The sequence below is a fragment of the Podarcis cretensis genome (genome assembly GCF_951804945.1).
Source record: "Podarcis cretensis genome assembly, chromosome: 12".
In the NCBI taxonomy this organism is placed as follows: Eukaryota; Metazoa; Chordata; class Lepidosauria; order Squamata; family Lacertidae; genus Podarcis; species Podarcis cretensis.
In genome coordinates, this window is record NC_137181.1 from 31,324,804 (window position 1) to 31,340,218 (window position 15,415).

Below are 15,415 nucleotides of genomic sequence, written 5' to 3' on the forward strand. Positions count from 1 at the left end.
TCTACTATCCATGCATCATTTAAATATATAACATTTCCTCCCCATGAATCTGTACATTTTTGTCATCACCCCACCCCAACCAAATTGCTATCCAGCGTTGGTGCAACTTGTTTTCCATTTGTTGTACATACCTCCCTTGACATTTTTGTTGTTGCTGCTGCTGCTGCTGCTGCAAGGATATTGCATTTTCAGTCTTCAAAGCAGAATATTTTGTATGTGGAAAATGGGTAACCCTATGCAGATGCTGCTTTTTTAATTGCTGTTGTAGTTGCTGCGCCAAATGTGGTTGCACAGGCGACTGTCACAGGCATCAATTGGATGTTGTTTGCAACTTGGTTATTGAGACTTGGTTATTGGCAAGTGACAAAGATCTCTTTTCCTTCAGGTTTTCTATCATGCTGTGAATATTTGAGGTTACATTTGGGACTCCTTTCATAAAATTATTCTCTGTTCCCTATTGTCCAGTTTCTGCATGAAAGCAGTCATGTTGCCAATAAATAGCAGCAATACTATCCCACTAAAAAATGCTTGCGCTGTTTCAGGATTATTTTTATTTCATTTTCTATTATTCCAGTTGGTTGGGTTTTTTTTTAAATCCTCTAGAAATGGTTCAACATAAGAGTTTTTTTTTTAAAAAAAGTGGCAGATAGTGGCCCCCCAGTTTCCCTGAAGCATCTTTGTTCTTGCTGTCTCTCACACACCAACTAGTCTGCTGTGTTTGTGTATTGTACCCTAAAGCTTTTGATTGTTCTTGTTCACAATTCAAGACATACCATGGGTTGTCTATAACATTTGTGATGAGAAATTATCTGTCTCTAAGTAATAATAATTTATTATTTATTCCCCACCCATCTGGCTGAGTTTCCCTTGCCACTCTGGGCGGCTCCCAATCAAGTATTAAAAACAATACAGCTTTAAATATTAAAAACTTCCCTAAACAGGGCTGTCTTCAGATGTCTTTTAAAAATAGGATAGTTGCTTATTTCCTTGACATCTGTTGGGAGGGTGTTCCACAGGGCGGGCGCCACTACCAAGAACGCCCTCTGTCTGGTTCCCTGTAACCTCAATTCTTGCCATGAGGGAACCACCAGAAGGCCCTCGACGCTAGATCTCAGTATCCGGGCTGAACGATGGGTGTGAAGACGCTCAGGTATACTGGACCAAGGCCGTCATTCACAAGTAATATTCACTTGTGAGGCATGACAGATTTATCTCTTGATTGATTAATTGGAAGTGTACCAGATTAATGTGAAGACGGGAATTTGATCTCTTATGCAACTGCTAAGCGCTATGAATACTATATAAAACCGAAAACAGACAAAGCGGGCTTGGTAGCTAGTTGAGCCTGTCCCCAGAAAAACCATAAAATAAGCAGGGGACACTACATGGGTCCAGGTGTAAGTTGAGTGAGAACGTAGGCTTCTTCACGGGAGTTAAGTTATTTTAACTTCTGAAATCAACTTTTGCTTTGGTGAGCATTTAACTTTTAAGCTTCCAGTTTCACGTACTTAGAAAAGCAATTAAGGTTACAGTAGAAAAATGAACTCTGAGTGATATATATGCAGCAGTATCTGATTCCAGAGGCTGTGGGTAGTGGAGGAAATGTCTTCTGGTCTTTGGGGCATGCTGACCTGTTGGGTCCTGTCACTCAGCACCATACTATGGGGTGGCTCTGGTTGCAGAGGGTGCCTCTGTCCGTTTTATGGGGAACCTCTTCCCTCCCTCCCATCCCATTCAGCAGGGTCCCTTAACTGTCTGGAGGTTGCGGGGAAATTCTCACAGGAACGTGGAGACAGAAAAACGGGCTTGTGCAAACCTTTTCCCCGTGGCGTTTTCTCTGGATCTAACCAAGAGATAGTCCATGATTTGCCAGTTAAAGCATTGGTCTGTTGCCATCTCAGTTATCTAGCCCTTATCTTTAGCTTTTCGCATTAAGGCTTGACATAATACACCTCTACCCCTATTCAATGTCAGTGCAATATATTCTACTTTTTTCTCTTGCTGAAAAACCTAGCAAGGTAACATCACTCATTATCCTTGGCCCTGTGCAATCTGCAATATGCCTCTTATGCTGATTTACACGGAAGGGCAAATTATAGGTATGGTTTATTACAAATATCTGTACGATTTGGTTCTTACTAGCATTATGAATTGATTGATGTATGATCTATGTATAGAATTTTCTCTTTGTTCCTGTAGAGATAATAATTGTCTGCCACTTCTTTCTTTGAGACTACATGTTGTCATCTGATATAAAGGGGGAAATTTGTCTTCTCCTGTACAATGGAAAGTTAAAAGTGAATGTTCAAACCCATCTGTTTGGTTCAGGTCAATCTTTCTTATCTTTCTCCTGGCCTTTTCTGCTCTCCTCTCCCCCCCCCCCCCCAGCACAGGGACATAGAGCAATTTGTTTTAATTCCTGTAAAACATTCCTTTTAATTTCTGGACATTATTTCTACTCTAACTTAGTTTAAGTGTTTCTTCCACTCTGAAAAAAAGTCATGGAAGTGGAATTCTACTCATTCTTTTAGCTGTAGGGGAGCTATAACCTATAACCCTTTGTCAAGCTGGGAAATACAACAGGAAGCAACTTTCTAGCCATAAAATCATACTCTATGGAAGCACTGCAATACATTTGTAGCACTAATCAAAACACGGGATGTTTTAAAATTATTTAATAAAGTTGGACAGGTGTTTTTATTTGTATTTGTTGTTCCGTAAATCTTCCAAGAATTCTGGCTGCACCTGATTGCCTCACTTAAACTGACTTCTTAGATGTTTATAGAGAATGTCTGTAATTTCAGAATTGGCACATATGCAGTTTGCGTGCCCTGTCTAAAGCAGCATGTTTTTTAAAATTTTCTTTAGACGGGTAAGCTAACCTTTCCTTAATTCTATGATGGTTCTTTTCTTCTTCCAAAGGGCATGTATAAGCATAAGTTCTGCAACAAAATATATGCCCTTTAAGCACAAAACTGGGTTAGCGGAAACTAGCAAGGACTTGAAATTCACTAAGACCATAATCCTATGCCCGTGTTTATTGGAAGTGACTTCCTTAGTCACAGAGGACTGTAACTGACTAGTATATTTACACCTGCCAATTTTATTCAGTAGGATGTGTGTGAATGTGTGTGTGTGTATTGTTTAGTTGTTTAGCCATGTCCAACTCTTTGTGACCCCATGGACCAGAGAATGCCAGGCACTCCTTTCTTCCATTGCCTCACGCAGTTTGGTCAAACTCATGTTATAGCTTCCAGCCATCTCGTCCTCTGTCATCCCCTTCTCATTGTGCCCTCAGTCTATCCCAATGTCTCTCTCTCTCTCTCTCTCTCTCTCTGAAAGAAATTAGAAGCATTGAAACAAGGCTTTACTTGCCCTGTCAGTTTTGCCGGGGCAGCAGCATCCCAAGTGAGCATCTACTTGCCTCCCTTCCCTTGCCACCCAAGCCAAAAGGGCATGTGTGCACATCAGCACAGGTGCACCTAGTAATTCTTTTTTGAAAAGCAAGTTCTGCAGTGAGGTTGCAGAAAAATGTCCTTCTCATGCACAGATAAGGAAGCTTTTTAAAAAAATCAAAATACAAAATACATACCTAATCCATGTGCCACCATTGCATCAGCATTCGGGAAAATTTAAGCCAGAACAACAGCAGAAAGTATTAGTGCTGCTCTGCAGCTTGAATAAGGTCAATCAGAACTGTTAAAACTGGGGATAATTTGGAAGCATCTCTTCTCTCCCAAAAAATCAGAAAGCAAAAGGTCAATAATGCATCCCGTAAGTTTTGTGGACCGTTCTCATGATTCTTCACTGTACTTTGGAAGTAACACAATGGAGATGAGCGCTATAAGACACAGCCTGCCCCAACCCCCATCAACACCGTTGACCCTCAGACAAAAGAAAGGGATGCAAAAGTGTCAGCGGCCTCATCTCCTGGCCTTCCAAGTAACCCTTAAGATTAAGTGTACCGGGTTGTAATCAGCCTCAGTCTGTTCCTGTCAGAGCCTGTATTAGTGAAGATAAGGAGAAACATACAATTGGGGCCAGTACACACACATGCACTCTTGACCTTCCCTCGCTAAGCATTTGAAAGAAGAAATGTAATGTGTGAAGCAGCAGATTACAGATGCAGATTCAATGGCCAATATCATATCAAAGATAATTCGGACAATTCCTTAGCTGACCACAACAGTGATATGCTGGTCCATATCTTGTGTGCACACTGGTGCTTCCCGTTAGCTGATATATGGCTAATGGGACATTTGTCTTTCCCAAGCTAAACTCTGACTAAAAAGGCAGTAGTTTAGAATCAGCCTCATCTGAAATTTAATTGGAATGTAGACTAGGTAGTCCCTCTCCGCCACTCATGTTCTCCCCTGCAAGATTTCCTGTTTTTGTCGCTTAAGTAAACAGCAGTACTTCTGTCATGGCAAAATAATTCTATCATGGCAAAATCTGTTTTCCAGCAAACTCAACTGTGTGGGTGAACAAAGACCTGATCATATGAGTTCTTTTTTTAGGCTGCAAAGTTATATTGAATGTAGATGGTAATTAGTAAAGCAAATACATTAAACATGTTTAAACTTCAGTCTGTTCAACATCATTCCTTGATAATTAGCCTAAATAGCCCATTTAGCTGAAAGTTCAAACATTGCTAATGACTCTAGAAACAGTGCCAGTTTTCTGCATTCAAAAGAACAAATACTTCCTGAACTACAATGACAAATGTCCAAAACTGCACTGCAAAACTTTTAAGGTTGCAGTCTTGTACAACTGCTTGCACATATGTCATACTTTATTTCACAAGAACATATGAGAGGTGCCTAGAGTTACAAACTGACAGCATGCAGAATCATGTTCACTTCTGAGATTCCCCATGGGGAAAACATATTTTACAGCTATTTTTAAGTAGATAGATACTGTATTGTAATGATTTTGTGAACAACATAATGCAGATTTATGCTAATATTATGGGCAGTGAAGAAACACTTAAAAAGGTTTTGATTTACTGCTTAGTCTGTGTTGGTTCATCATAACTCATTCACACCTTGTTCTAATTATAGCATTCAAATAGGTATTTTTATAGCCTGCATCAGTGTTTAAAAATTCAAATAGAACAATGTGCACAATTAATGCAGCCACAATCTATTTATCAGAAAGTGTTTATAAGGAGTTGCCTGAATTTTGTGTTCTGGCTTCCATAGTTAATTCTTTAGAGGTCATCACTTAGCATTGGGTATAAGGTACTATTCATGCCCATGGTTGCTGCCATTATGATGTCACTTCATTCATTCAGGATGTTCCAGAGAAGCTTGCCATGAATTATGGGTGCAACTCCTAGAACTGAAGCTGTAGAATATTGTAAGCATGCTGTTGCCTGACATGCTCATGTTTCCTATTTTAGACCTGACTGATCTTCAGATAACATATGGCAGTACAAGTAATTGGAAAATTGGCAGACCTGTCAAGAAACCTTGCTAGAAGGGACAAAAATACGATGCTGCAGCACATAAAGTGTCTCTGAAGTTAAATTTATTGTCTTTTATCAAATGGTGAAGAAAACATATCTGGTCTCCAAAAAATGAAACACCTCTTTCCCAGTGGCAGATGCTGTTCAATGCCAGATTTTAAATACAAGGGTGGGTCTTGCATTTTAAAAACTATGCACAGAAAACAGCTAGTCAGTGTCTGAGGAGGTATGTCAAATGTTGTCTTTTTCATTTAATGCTTTACCAGATTTCCTCTTCTGGAATTTCTCAAAAATAACCAATAAATGAATTGATCTTAAGCATAAAATAGGCAGAGCAACTAAATGATACAAGAAAGTGGAAATGTTAGCATTTACATCTTCTGGGAAGGTTAATTGTGAATATGTTGTAAATGCTGCTGGAATCAATGCCTAATCAGCCCCCTCTCTCCTAGCTAGTAGCAGTTTGCCACAAGTGAGTGGTGGCCTTGGTCTAGATCAGAGCTTTCAAACTGTCTGTTGCGACATGTTAGTGTGTCGACTGCAGTGTGTAGGTGTGTCGCGCAAATGCTCCCCACTCCTCCCGTGGCTGGAAAGGGTTTAGTTTAACCTCTGCTTTGCTAGTAAAACTGAATTACTGTGACACGAAATGATGTGTGTCTAAAAAGTATGTCACCAACATGAAAAGTTTGGAAAGCTGTGGTCTAGATGATAGCAAATGCCTCCTTGGTGAAGAAAAAGATGCCAATTTACAGCTGCTGCAACACTCTTGGTTTCTTCGTTTTGTTTTTAAACTTCTCTGGATCCAATTTGTAGGCCACTTTTGACCAGGCTTTTCTGGATCCATTTCAATCTAGCTTTTAGTCGTGTTTTGGGTCTGAGTGCTTTGGTCACCCCAGCGGACAATTTCTTTCTTTACCTCTCAGTGGCTTTCCTGCTGTCATTCATTTTCTTCTCAATCACCTGGATGTGTTGGAAGAAACTGTTTTGCTGCGATTCTGTTCTTACATCACAGTGAGATTTCAGGAGGTGGTGCTGGAGAATGAATGTTGAACTCAGTGGCAGCGACTGTCTGGAATTGTAAAGTGCGGTGTTAGCAATTGTGGAAATGGTTTGGCATTATAGGGTGAGATGTAAGCAATATGCTGGCAGACAGTAAGAAGTTAAGCCTTGCGAGGGAAAGAGCTCTGCATAGGTGGGGATTGTAAAGCTGGTGTAAACATGGAGTGTCCTAGCCAAACGAGGGTGGAATTCCCAACTTCATGGATAAGGAAAGGGTAAGGAAACAGGGTATCAGGTAGCAAAAGGCTCTGATGAAGAAAGGGAAACCTGGTGGGCTTCTCCTTCAGGGAAATCACACATCTTGTATATTTTGCCATCCGAATTCATGTGGATGAAGTACAATCCCAATGATTCCCAGCACCAAACGTTTCTGTGTGCCTCACTTACCTGGAGGAGAGGCTTGATGGAACTTTTGCCACTTGCCAATTCTTCTCCAAGGTGAAGCTTTTCTTCCATAAGGGAAAGAAGACTTCTTTGCAGGGCTAGCATCAGTTCGGACCCTTTCAAGCATTCCTTGGCATTCACATCTCCCACTGAGGAATGCTTGAAGGACCTAAGTGATTTACAGGTGAGCATCAGGCCACATGCCAGTTTCTACTTCTCGATGCTCCAATAGTGGCTGTAGGTAGGAGCAGTTTCACCAGCTTCATCAGTGTCCCATCGGTGTTGTTCTTAGGTAAGGACCTTTCTTTTGCATGCTCTGGCAACATCTTGTCTTGACTACTATAATGCACTCTTAAAGGAGCTACTGTTGACCATTTTGGGCCATTTGAATTTTCAGAGTCATCTGGGACCATATTCTAGAGCTTGTAAGACCAATTATTCCAGAGCTCCACTGGCTTCTAGATTCAAAGTGCTAATTGTAACCTGGGTCCAGGATATTTGAAGGCACACCTCTTGTGACAAGGCCCTGTTACCAGTTCCATGGGGAAGATGGTCAAGTAACATGAATAAGGTGTTCCTGATGATGGAGCAGTTTCTCAGAGCAACCAAACAGATCTGCAATGTTCACTCCTTTAGAGTACAAGGAAAAATATTCTTAGTCTGCCAGAATGTTTTTGTTCTTGCTTTTTTGTCATTGTTCTGTTGATTTTATTGTGCTGCATGTTGGTTTTATTTGTTTCATTATTTTATTGCTTATATTTATAATTTTGTTGTTTAACTTTTATTCGACATTGCTTTGAGAACCGCAGAGTTGAAACTTGGCCTGTAAATTTGCAGAAATAAGTAAGTGAATAAGGATCGTAGGTTCTACAAACTTGCCCAGAAAGGTATATTGTGTATATAGGCAGCAAGGAGTAATGCATTTTTCTTTTAAAGATTCATAAAAGATCTTATTTTTTGTTTTGCAGGAGGATGAAAATGAAGCAGAAGAGAATTCACCTCAAGAGTCAAACATGGAGCAGAAAAATTCAAAAAAATAGAAATTTATTTCCTCTTGGAAATACTTTCAAGTCGTGCCACAGTGATTAAAGTGTCCCATTGTAAAAATTACAGAATGTTGTCAATAAATGACACAGGAAAATAAAATATACATTGCACTGGGGAATTGTTTAATTGGGTCTTGGTGACATTTATGGTTATATGAAAACATGAATTTTCAGCACAAGGGGAAAAACTATTAAGTGTATAAAAGCTTTGGAGTTATGAGCGGAAGAGCAGAGTTCTCATTACTGTTAATTTTTGCTATGCAAAGTTGTTGAAATTCTTCACTGCATTATTTAATGTAACTCCTGAAAGGCCAGATATCCCTCAGCATTGATGCATGGCTTTGCTACTTAGGAATTTGAATAAGTATGTAATTACAAAACATACAGAAATATATGAACTAAAATTAATAAATAGGGAGGGCAACCAGTTTCTCTTGATAGTGAAAAAACTGGGCAAAATCTATGTATCTTTTGATCCATTCCAAATACTTGGCATTTTCATAGCATGAACCGGATTCTGCACTGTCAATTATCTGCTCTTACGTGGAGTGTTGCAGCTTCCCCATTCTTCCTTTCATGATCTACCTAGCATTTATTTATCCCTTATCTTAGAAAATGTTTCATTTGATCTATCCTTACTTTATATAAGGAAACCTGATCTGCAAAGCACTCTCTTTCGTGTGTAGCTTTGAATTTTTTAGTAGGGCTGTAACTGAATGTTAACAAATTTTAATTGATTGTCAGATTTTTAGTTTACTTTAATCTATTGATTAAATTTGCATATTCATAAACCCCCCCTTTTTTTCTTTTTGAAGTTTATTGATTGAACATGCATACATCTTCTCACTGTGGAGTGTGCTTTATGGTTCTATCATTCTTTGTTTCCTTTTAGCAACAAGTATGCTAATAAAATCTGTTAATCAAAAATCACACAAAGGTCCAACAAGGTACCACACTGTATTTTCATCCAGGGTCAGCCAGATAAATTCCCCTATTTCTATGTGCTCCCAACTACTGGTGTTCACCTGATGTGATGTGTGTGACCCGGGGAGGGTGTGTGGCCAGAGTTATGGGAGGCAGATAGAGATAGAGGCAGATAGAGGTGCACAGAGGGCCACATTTACACCCTCCAGGCCCAAGATTCCCCATCTCCCCTGCTTATTATATCTGTTTCTTTACTGTTTCGTTATTTAGCATGAGTTAGTATTAATTCAGTGTACAGTGGTGCCTCGCAAGACGAAATTAATCCGTTCCGTGAGGCTCTTCGTATAGCGGTTTTTTCGTCTTGCGAAGCAAGCCCATTGACAGCTTAGCGGATTAGCGCTATTAGCGGTTTAGCGGCTTTTAGCGATCAGCTGTTAAGCGGCTTATCAGCGGATCAGGAAAAGGGGGGAGGAACCCGCAGGAACTCGCAAGACATTTTTGTCTTGCGAAGCAAGCCCATAGGGAAATTCGTTTTGCGAAGCGCCTCCAAAACGGAAAACCCTTTCGTCTAGCGGGTTTTCCGTCTTGCGAGGCGTTCGTCTTGCGGGGCACCACTGTATATTATTTGGACATGGCCCAGCCCTTGAAGAAATATGGTTTTAGGATTCCAGACATCAAGATGAAATTGATACGTAAATGTTGCTACTTATAATGCATCTGTTCTATATACTTTTTAAAAAGTGAAATAGATCACTTGTAGCAATATCTTTCACAAGCCAATTTGCATCTGTTTGCAAATTATTTGAAAAGACCAGTCATCCAAGAGAAAAGGGGCAATCTGAATTGTTTATTTTAACTTCTGTCTTTGTCCTGGGTCCCTGGGAAAATCCTATACTTATTCCTGTTACTTTAGTTCGCTCCTGCATCGGGTGAAAAGGGACTACCAGCTTGCATAAGTTTCATACTATGAAAAGTGAAGGTTGATTACAAACTGCCTCCATTTCACATTGACCTAAAGAAAACAATTTTTACATACCAATGACAGAGCAAGTTCTGTTACCTATCCAAATGGCTCTGGTGTGCCATCATTGCAGGCCATAAATATTTCCCCGTGGTGAATTCGGTGTGGGTTCTGCAGCGCTGTTCTCTGGGAAAAGCAGCAAAATGCTGAAGGCAACAGCATGAAAATGCACGCAACTACGGCATAATTCTGATTTGTTTTAGAACGATTAATTTCCTTGTTACAAAGCCAAGTATGAGCAACCCTTTAAAACCACTGAACCATAAAAGCCATTTCCTTAAGGGTTTTAAATTTGGGAACAGACTCATGAAATTTATAGCTTTGATGAGAGATTCTTTGCCCGCAGTCAAAATGAGAACCAGATCATTGGTTTCTCAGCATGACACCTATGTGTTCTTGTGTGCAGTAGATATCATTAGGCTCATAATAACACAGCTATCACCACATAATGTCTGAAAAGGTTCATATTTGATACTTAGTTTAAAACTCCTATTTACACCTCCAGAATGCTAAACAGTTGGGGGATTTACTTTATTTTAAAGATGGCATATAGCAGCATCCTTATATAAAGTAAAATGCTATTTAGCTAAGAGTATAATAGGTTTAATGCTTAATCTAGGTTTTGCTCTGCTTTGTCTCATCACGGCCCTTTCACAAAATTAGCATGGTAAACATGCAGTGAATCAATGAAGAAGACAATTTAAATACAACCGTCCCCCCCCCCAAACCACCCCATAGAGCAGTTCTTTCTGGCTGGGACTCAATGTCAGTGGTATACATCGCAGGCATATCATAATCATGGTTTCATATCATTTTAACTAAATGCATTGCCCTTGATGGATTGACGTTGGACCTGCAAAGATAAAAGGTATTTATTTTTGCTCGCTTTCATATACATTTATGTAGTAGTTTTAATAAGGAGGGATAGGGACGCGGGTGGCGCTGTGGATTAAACCACAGAGCCTAGGACTTGCCAATCAGAAGGTTGGCGGTTCAAATCCCCGCACGGGGTGAGCTCCTGTTGCTCGGTCCCTGCTCCTACCAACCTAGCAGTTTGAAAGCACGTCAGAGTGCAAGTAGATAAATGGGTACCACTCCGGCGGGAAGGTAAACGGCGTTTCCGTGCACTGCTCTGGTTCGCCAGAAGTGGCTTAGTCATGCTGGCCACATGACCCGGAAGCTTGGCCCTCAGCCAAAAAGGAGATGAGCACCGCAACCCCAGAGTTGGCCATGACTTGACCTAATGGTCAGGGGTCCCTTTACCTTTATAAGGAGGGATGGAGCTGGTCCAAAATGATCTTTAATGTAAGCTTGAGCTATCTCCTACTTGATTGGGAGTCTTACACTGTCTTTTCTCCAGCATTTTCTTGGGCACATCCAGATTGAGCTCAGCCTTCACTAGTATTACAAAAAGATCAATAAATCCCACTGCACAACAGACTATTGGAAGTAGGTGGCCACTGCTGCCCACTTAACTACACTCAAGTTGTATTCTCGAGTCTAAGGGGCTATGTCTACATAAAAGGAGCCTGCTGGATCAGGCGGATGGCCCGTTTAGTCCACCATCATGTTCTCAACAGTGGCTAACCAGATGCCTGGGGAAAACTCAAAAGCAGGACACACTCCCATCCTGTGGTTTTCAGTAGCTGCCATTCAGATGTATCCTACCTCCAACCATGGGTGTAGAGTTTAGCCGTCAGAGCTTGAAAGCTTGCTGGTAGCCTTTATCTTCATGAATTTGTCTAATCCTCTTTCTAAGCCATTCAAGTTGATGGCCATCACCTCCTCCTGTGCCAGAAGAGTCAGCCCACTTTCTCTATGACATGCATAATGTTATAAACTTCTATCACACACATGAGGGCTGGGATTGCAATACTTCTAACACTGCATCTAATCCTGGGGTAGCTAAATAAGCTGTGGCCCACGTGTTGTTGGACTTCAGTTCCCATCAGACCCAGCCAGGATGGCCAATGGTCAGCAATGCAGGTAACTGTAGTCCAACAAGATTTGGAGATCATGGTGTCAGCTACTCCTGATCTGACCAGATGACACAGGACCCTGTCAACAATTGCAGCCATACCATGTTCTATAGCTTATGATTGCTAATATTAATGACAGTTGTTGAGTAACTAAAATTCACCTATATGAATGACACACAATGAAAACCTAGTTAAGTAACTGCCATAAGTAACTTGCAGGATTTTAATTATTTCGTCTACCTATTACTGGGTTTTTAAAAAAATCTATTCTTAGCCTCACAAAGCGGTGTAGATATAATTTAACTTCCTAGTAAAGAAACATGCTATATTATGGGGGGGAGATGGTATTCATGTGGGCACTGCTCATAAAAAGGTAAAGGTAAAGGTACCCCTGCCCGTACGGGCCAGTCTTGACAGACTCTGGGGTTGTGCGTCCATCTCACTTAAGAGGCCGGGGGCCAGCGCTGTCCGGAGACACTTCCGGGTCATGTGGCCAGCGTGACATCGCTGCTCTGGCGAGCCAGAGTCGCACACGGAAACGCCGTTTACCTTCCCGCTGGTAAGCGGTCCCTATTTATCTACTTGCACCCGGAGGTGCTTTCGAACTGCTAGGTTGGCAGGCGCTGGGACCGAGCAGCGGGAGCGCACCCCGCCGCAGGGATTCGAACCGCCAACCTTTCGATCGGCAAGCCCTAGGCGCTGAGGCTTTAACCCACTGCTCATAACTGCTAGTAAATACTATAATTTAAAAAACTTTATATGCACTGAGCTATTTGTTATGCTATTCATTCTGATATTTAATGGCATTCCTAGGAGAGCTCCTCAAGCTGGCCACATCACAGGGGAGCTGAACTGAAGTATATCTGTCTCAAAAGAAAATTGGTATGCCTATTATTTTTAGACAGGAGGAACAAGAGAGTGCAGGGAAATAAATCAACTCAGGGAGCCACTTCCATGAAATCCAGTGGCCTTCTACTCCAAAATCCTTTTCAAGAGGTTAACTTTTCTACCACGCAAAAGGCACATCTTGAGACTTAGTTGCCCTGAATTGGTCTACTCTACAAACAAGCACACAGTTCATACTAGACACAGGAAAGGAGGAACAAAACTTCCCTGATACAATCAGTGCTGAAATTTGCTCTAAGACTTTTATTCAAAATGGAATAGGAGCTGGATTCCCAGAGCTGGTTAGTTTTTGTTCCGTCTCCCTAGATCTACTCTGCCTAAAATCACTTAGCCAGCCAGGACCTGGGTTCTGACTCCATTACCCAAACCCCTGCTTTTCCTCCATTACCCTTGATTACTCCTTTAGACCCCTGTCATCCTTAGGGCTTTGCAACCCTTCTTTTGGCATAGCCACATTTTTACCTGCCCCACACCTGATGTCCTATCTTAATTTGAAGTGCAGGGCCGTAGCTAGGGGGTGGTGAGGTGGCCCCCCTGCCAGGGGCGCAGACAAGGGGGGAACATCCTTGATCCCAAATACTTCTGTAGCTGCTTAGCCTACAAAAGACACTGGGCATGCTTGAATCCAAGTGCCCTCATAGGTCTTTGAGGTTAAAAGTGGCACTGAAAATCAGTTTTGATGCTGGAACCAGCAGCCACAAATGGCAGATAAGGGCCTTTTATGCTATATTCCATCCACAAATCTCTCTCCCACATTCTATTAATGCATGAGACACATTCTAGGGCTTTGTTAGATGATCCAGATCAAATAATTCTATAGGGCATTTTGTGTCTTGGAAAATCAGTCCATTTATATGCTTATTAAGAAGAAATGAGACACGTTTGAGATTGAGTTTTGCTTGCTTTTTTTTCCTTTTTAAAAATAAATTGCTCATATTAGTTCATGCCTCCGTATTTGCTACTTCCCAATGAGAATTTGGCCTGAGCGCAGATTCACTCTGACATTGTTTTAAGAGTACGAACTAAATGTGATAAAATGCCCACCCAAGTCCTGCCACTTAAATGCGCAGAGATACAAATGTAGTCTTTGCATCTCCAAGGACTGCTTCTGGTAATTACTCCCTCTTTTATTTTATTTTTATAATGCCATGTCTGCATTTAACATTAATCACAAGCAGGATTCACTGCGCAAATTGCTGACAGAGAAACTCTGCCTTGAGAATAATTTGTCTTCCTGCCTTCATCTGCGGAACAGCCATTTAGGGGGAAAAGTGAGAGAAAGGGGGAAATGTGCAAAAGCCGAGTTGAAAGAGGATTTTAAGAAAATGAAGGAAATTAAAAATGGCAAAACACCAAAAGTGACAGTTCTGAAAAGAGAATGAAATAGTATTACAGTAAGTGTTTTAAATAAGAGCACAAAAACTGAGCAATTTTTTAAAGAAATCATAATCCGTTTGTTAAAACATATAGTTCTACCTATGGTGATAATTTTGACACCTATTTCAATATGAAAAGTACCTGAAATATAGAGTTATATCCAACACTTAGTTGCTTAACAGGATTGCCTCAGCTGAGATTTTGTACAGGGCCTCCTGTTTCTTCAGAGGTGTTGTGGTCCCTGCAAATTTGAGTCCGTAGCCATGTTTATAGTTTGCCCATTTGTTATTCCAGCCCAAAGGAGGAGGTGGTCAATATTTCAGGGTCATATCCCCTCAAAGTGACTTGCACAGAAGAAAATGCAGAATGATATGTTAGGCCGGGGTGAAAAACCCTACAGATACAGCTGTACTGCAACTCTCATCAGCCCTAGACAACATGACAATGTTTAGAGATGACTGTAGTTGTACTCCAGGAGCATCCGGGGGTGGCAGCAAAGTTCCCACACTCCTATATTAGACTCTGCAGAAAGGTATCCACTACTATGAGAAAGCCACCCTGAATTGCATAAGCCCATTTACTCTCTTAGAGAAAGGTGTTGCCAAAGACAGAAGTTGCAAAGCCCCATTTGTAAGGTTCTACTGTAGGGGCGAATGGTAATTCATTTGGAAGTGAGTTCCAGGACTGTGAGATCCATCACAGGGCCTCCAAGGCAGATTTCAAGATTTTAAATCACATGGGAACAGCAAGCTCTCCAGACTTGCATACACCCCGTTGCAATATGTGGAACATGGTGGGCCAGGTGATGGGGATCTACTATTTGTAGATTGCCCATCATGTCAACATAATGCCAAGGTGGTATTGAAGAGTGCACAAAATATGACTGGTAAAATGTAACAGTTATTACAAACGACTCATTAGCAGCAATTCCTCTCACTTTCCCGACTGGCATGCCTGCAGTGCTTTCACAAGACCATGTGTGGTTGCCAACAACAGACAGAGCTCATCCAGGTATGTTTTCCTCTCTCACTTGTTTCTGATGTAAATGACTTAAGAGCTTGATCCTCTACAGTGGGAGAAGTTCCCAGCCTCTTCCAGAGCCGACTTCCTTTGATCCTGGGACTCCTTTGATTTGCTTTAAGGTAGCACCATCGACAGATCTTGCACCATTTCAACCCAAATGATAAAGAGTGTGGTGGAGCAACTCCTCTATGAGGAAAGATTGCAGCATTTGGGAACGTCTTAGTTTAGA

The 15,415-nt window shown here is 41.2% G+C and overlaps 1 protein-coding gene across 6 annotated transcripts in view; it reads left to right on the forward strand.

Annotated features, from left to right (window-relative positions):
- The window catches only part of PHF14 (PHD finger protein 14), a 128,048-nt gene extending 119,992 nt beyond the window's left edge, over positions 1-8,056 (forward strand). For all 6 annotated transcript variants that reach the window (XM_079948235.1, XM_079948239.1, XM_079948232.1 and 3 more), the window contains one exon: positions 7,879-8,056. In XM_079948235.1, the coding sequence (XP_079804361.1) occupies positions 7,879-7,950 (72 nt within the window). In that variant the 3' untranslated portion in view covers positions 7,951-8,056. The remainder of the gene's footprint in view (positions 1-7,878) is intronic.
- The last annotated feature ends 7,359 nt before the right edge of the window (positions 8,057-15,415 follow it).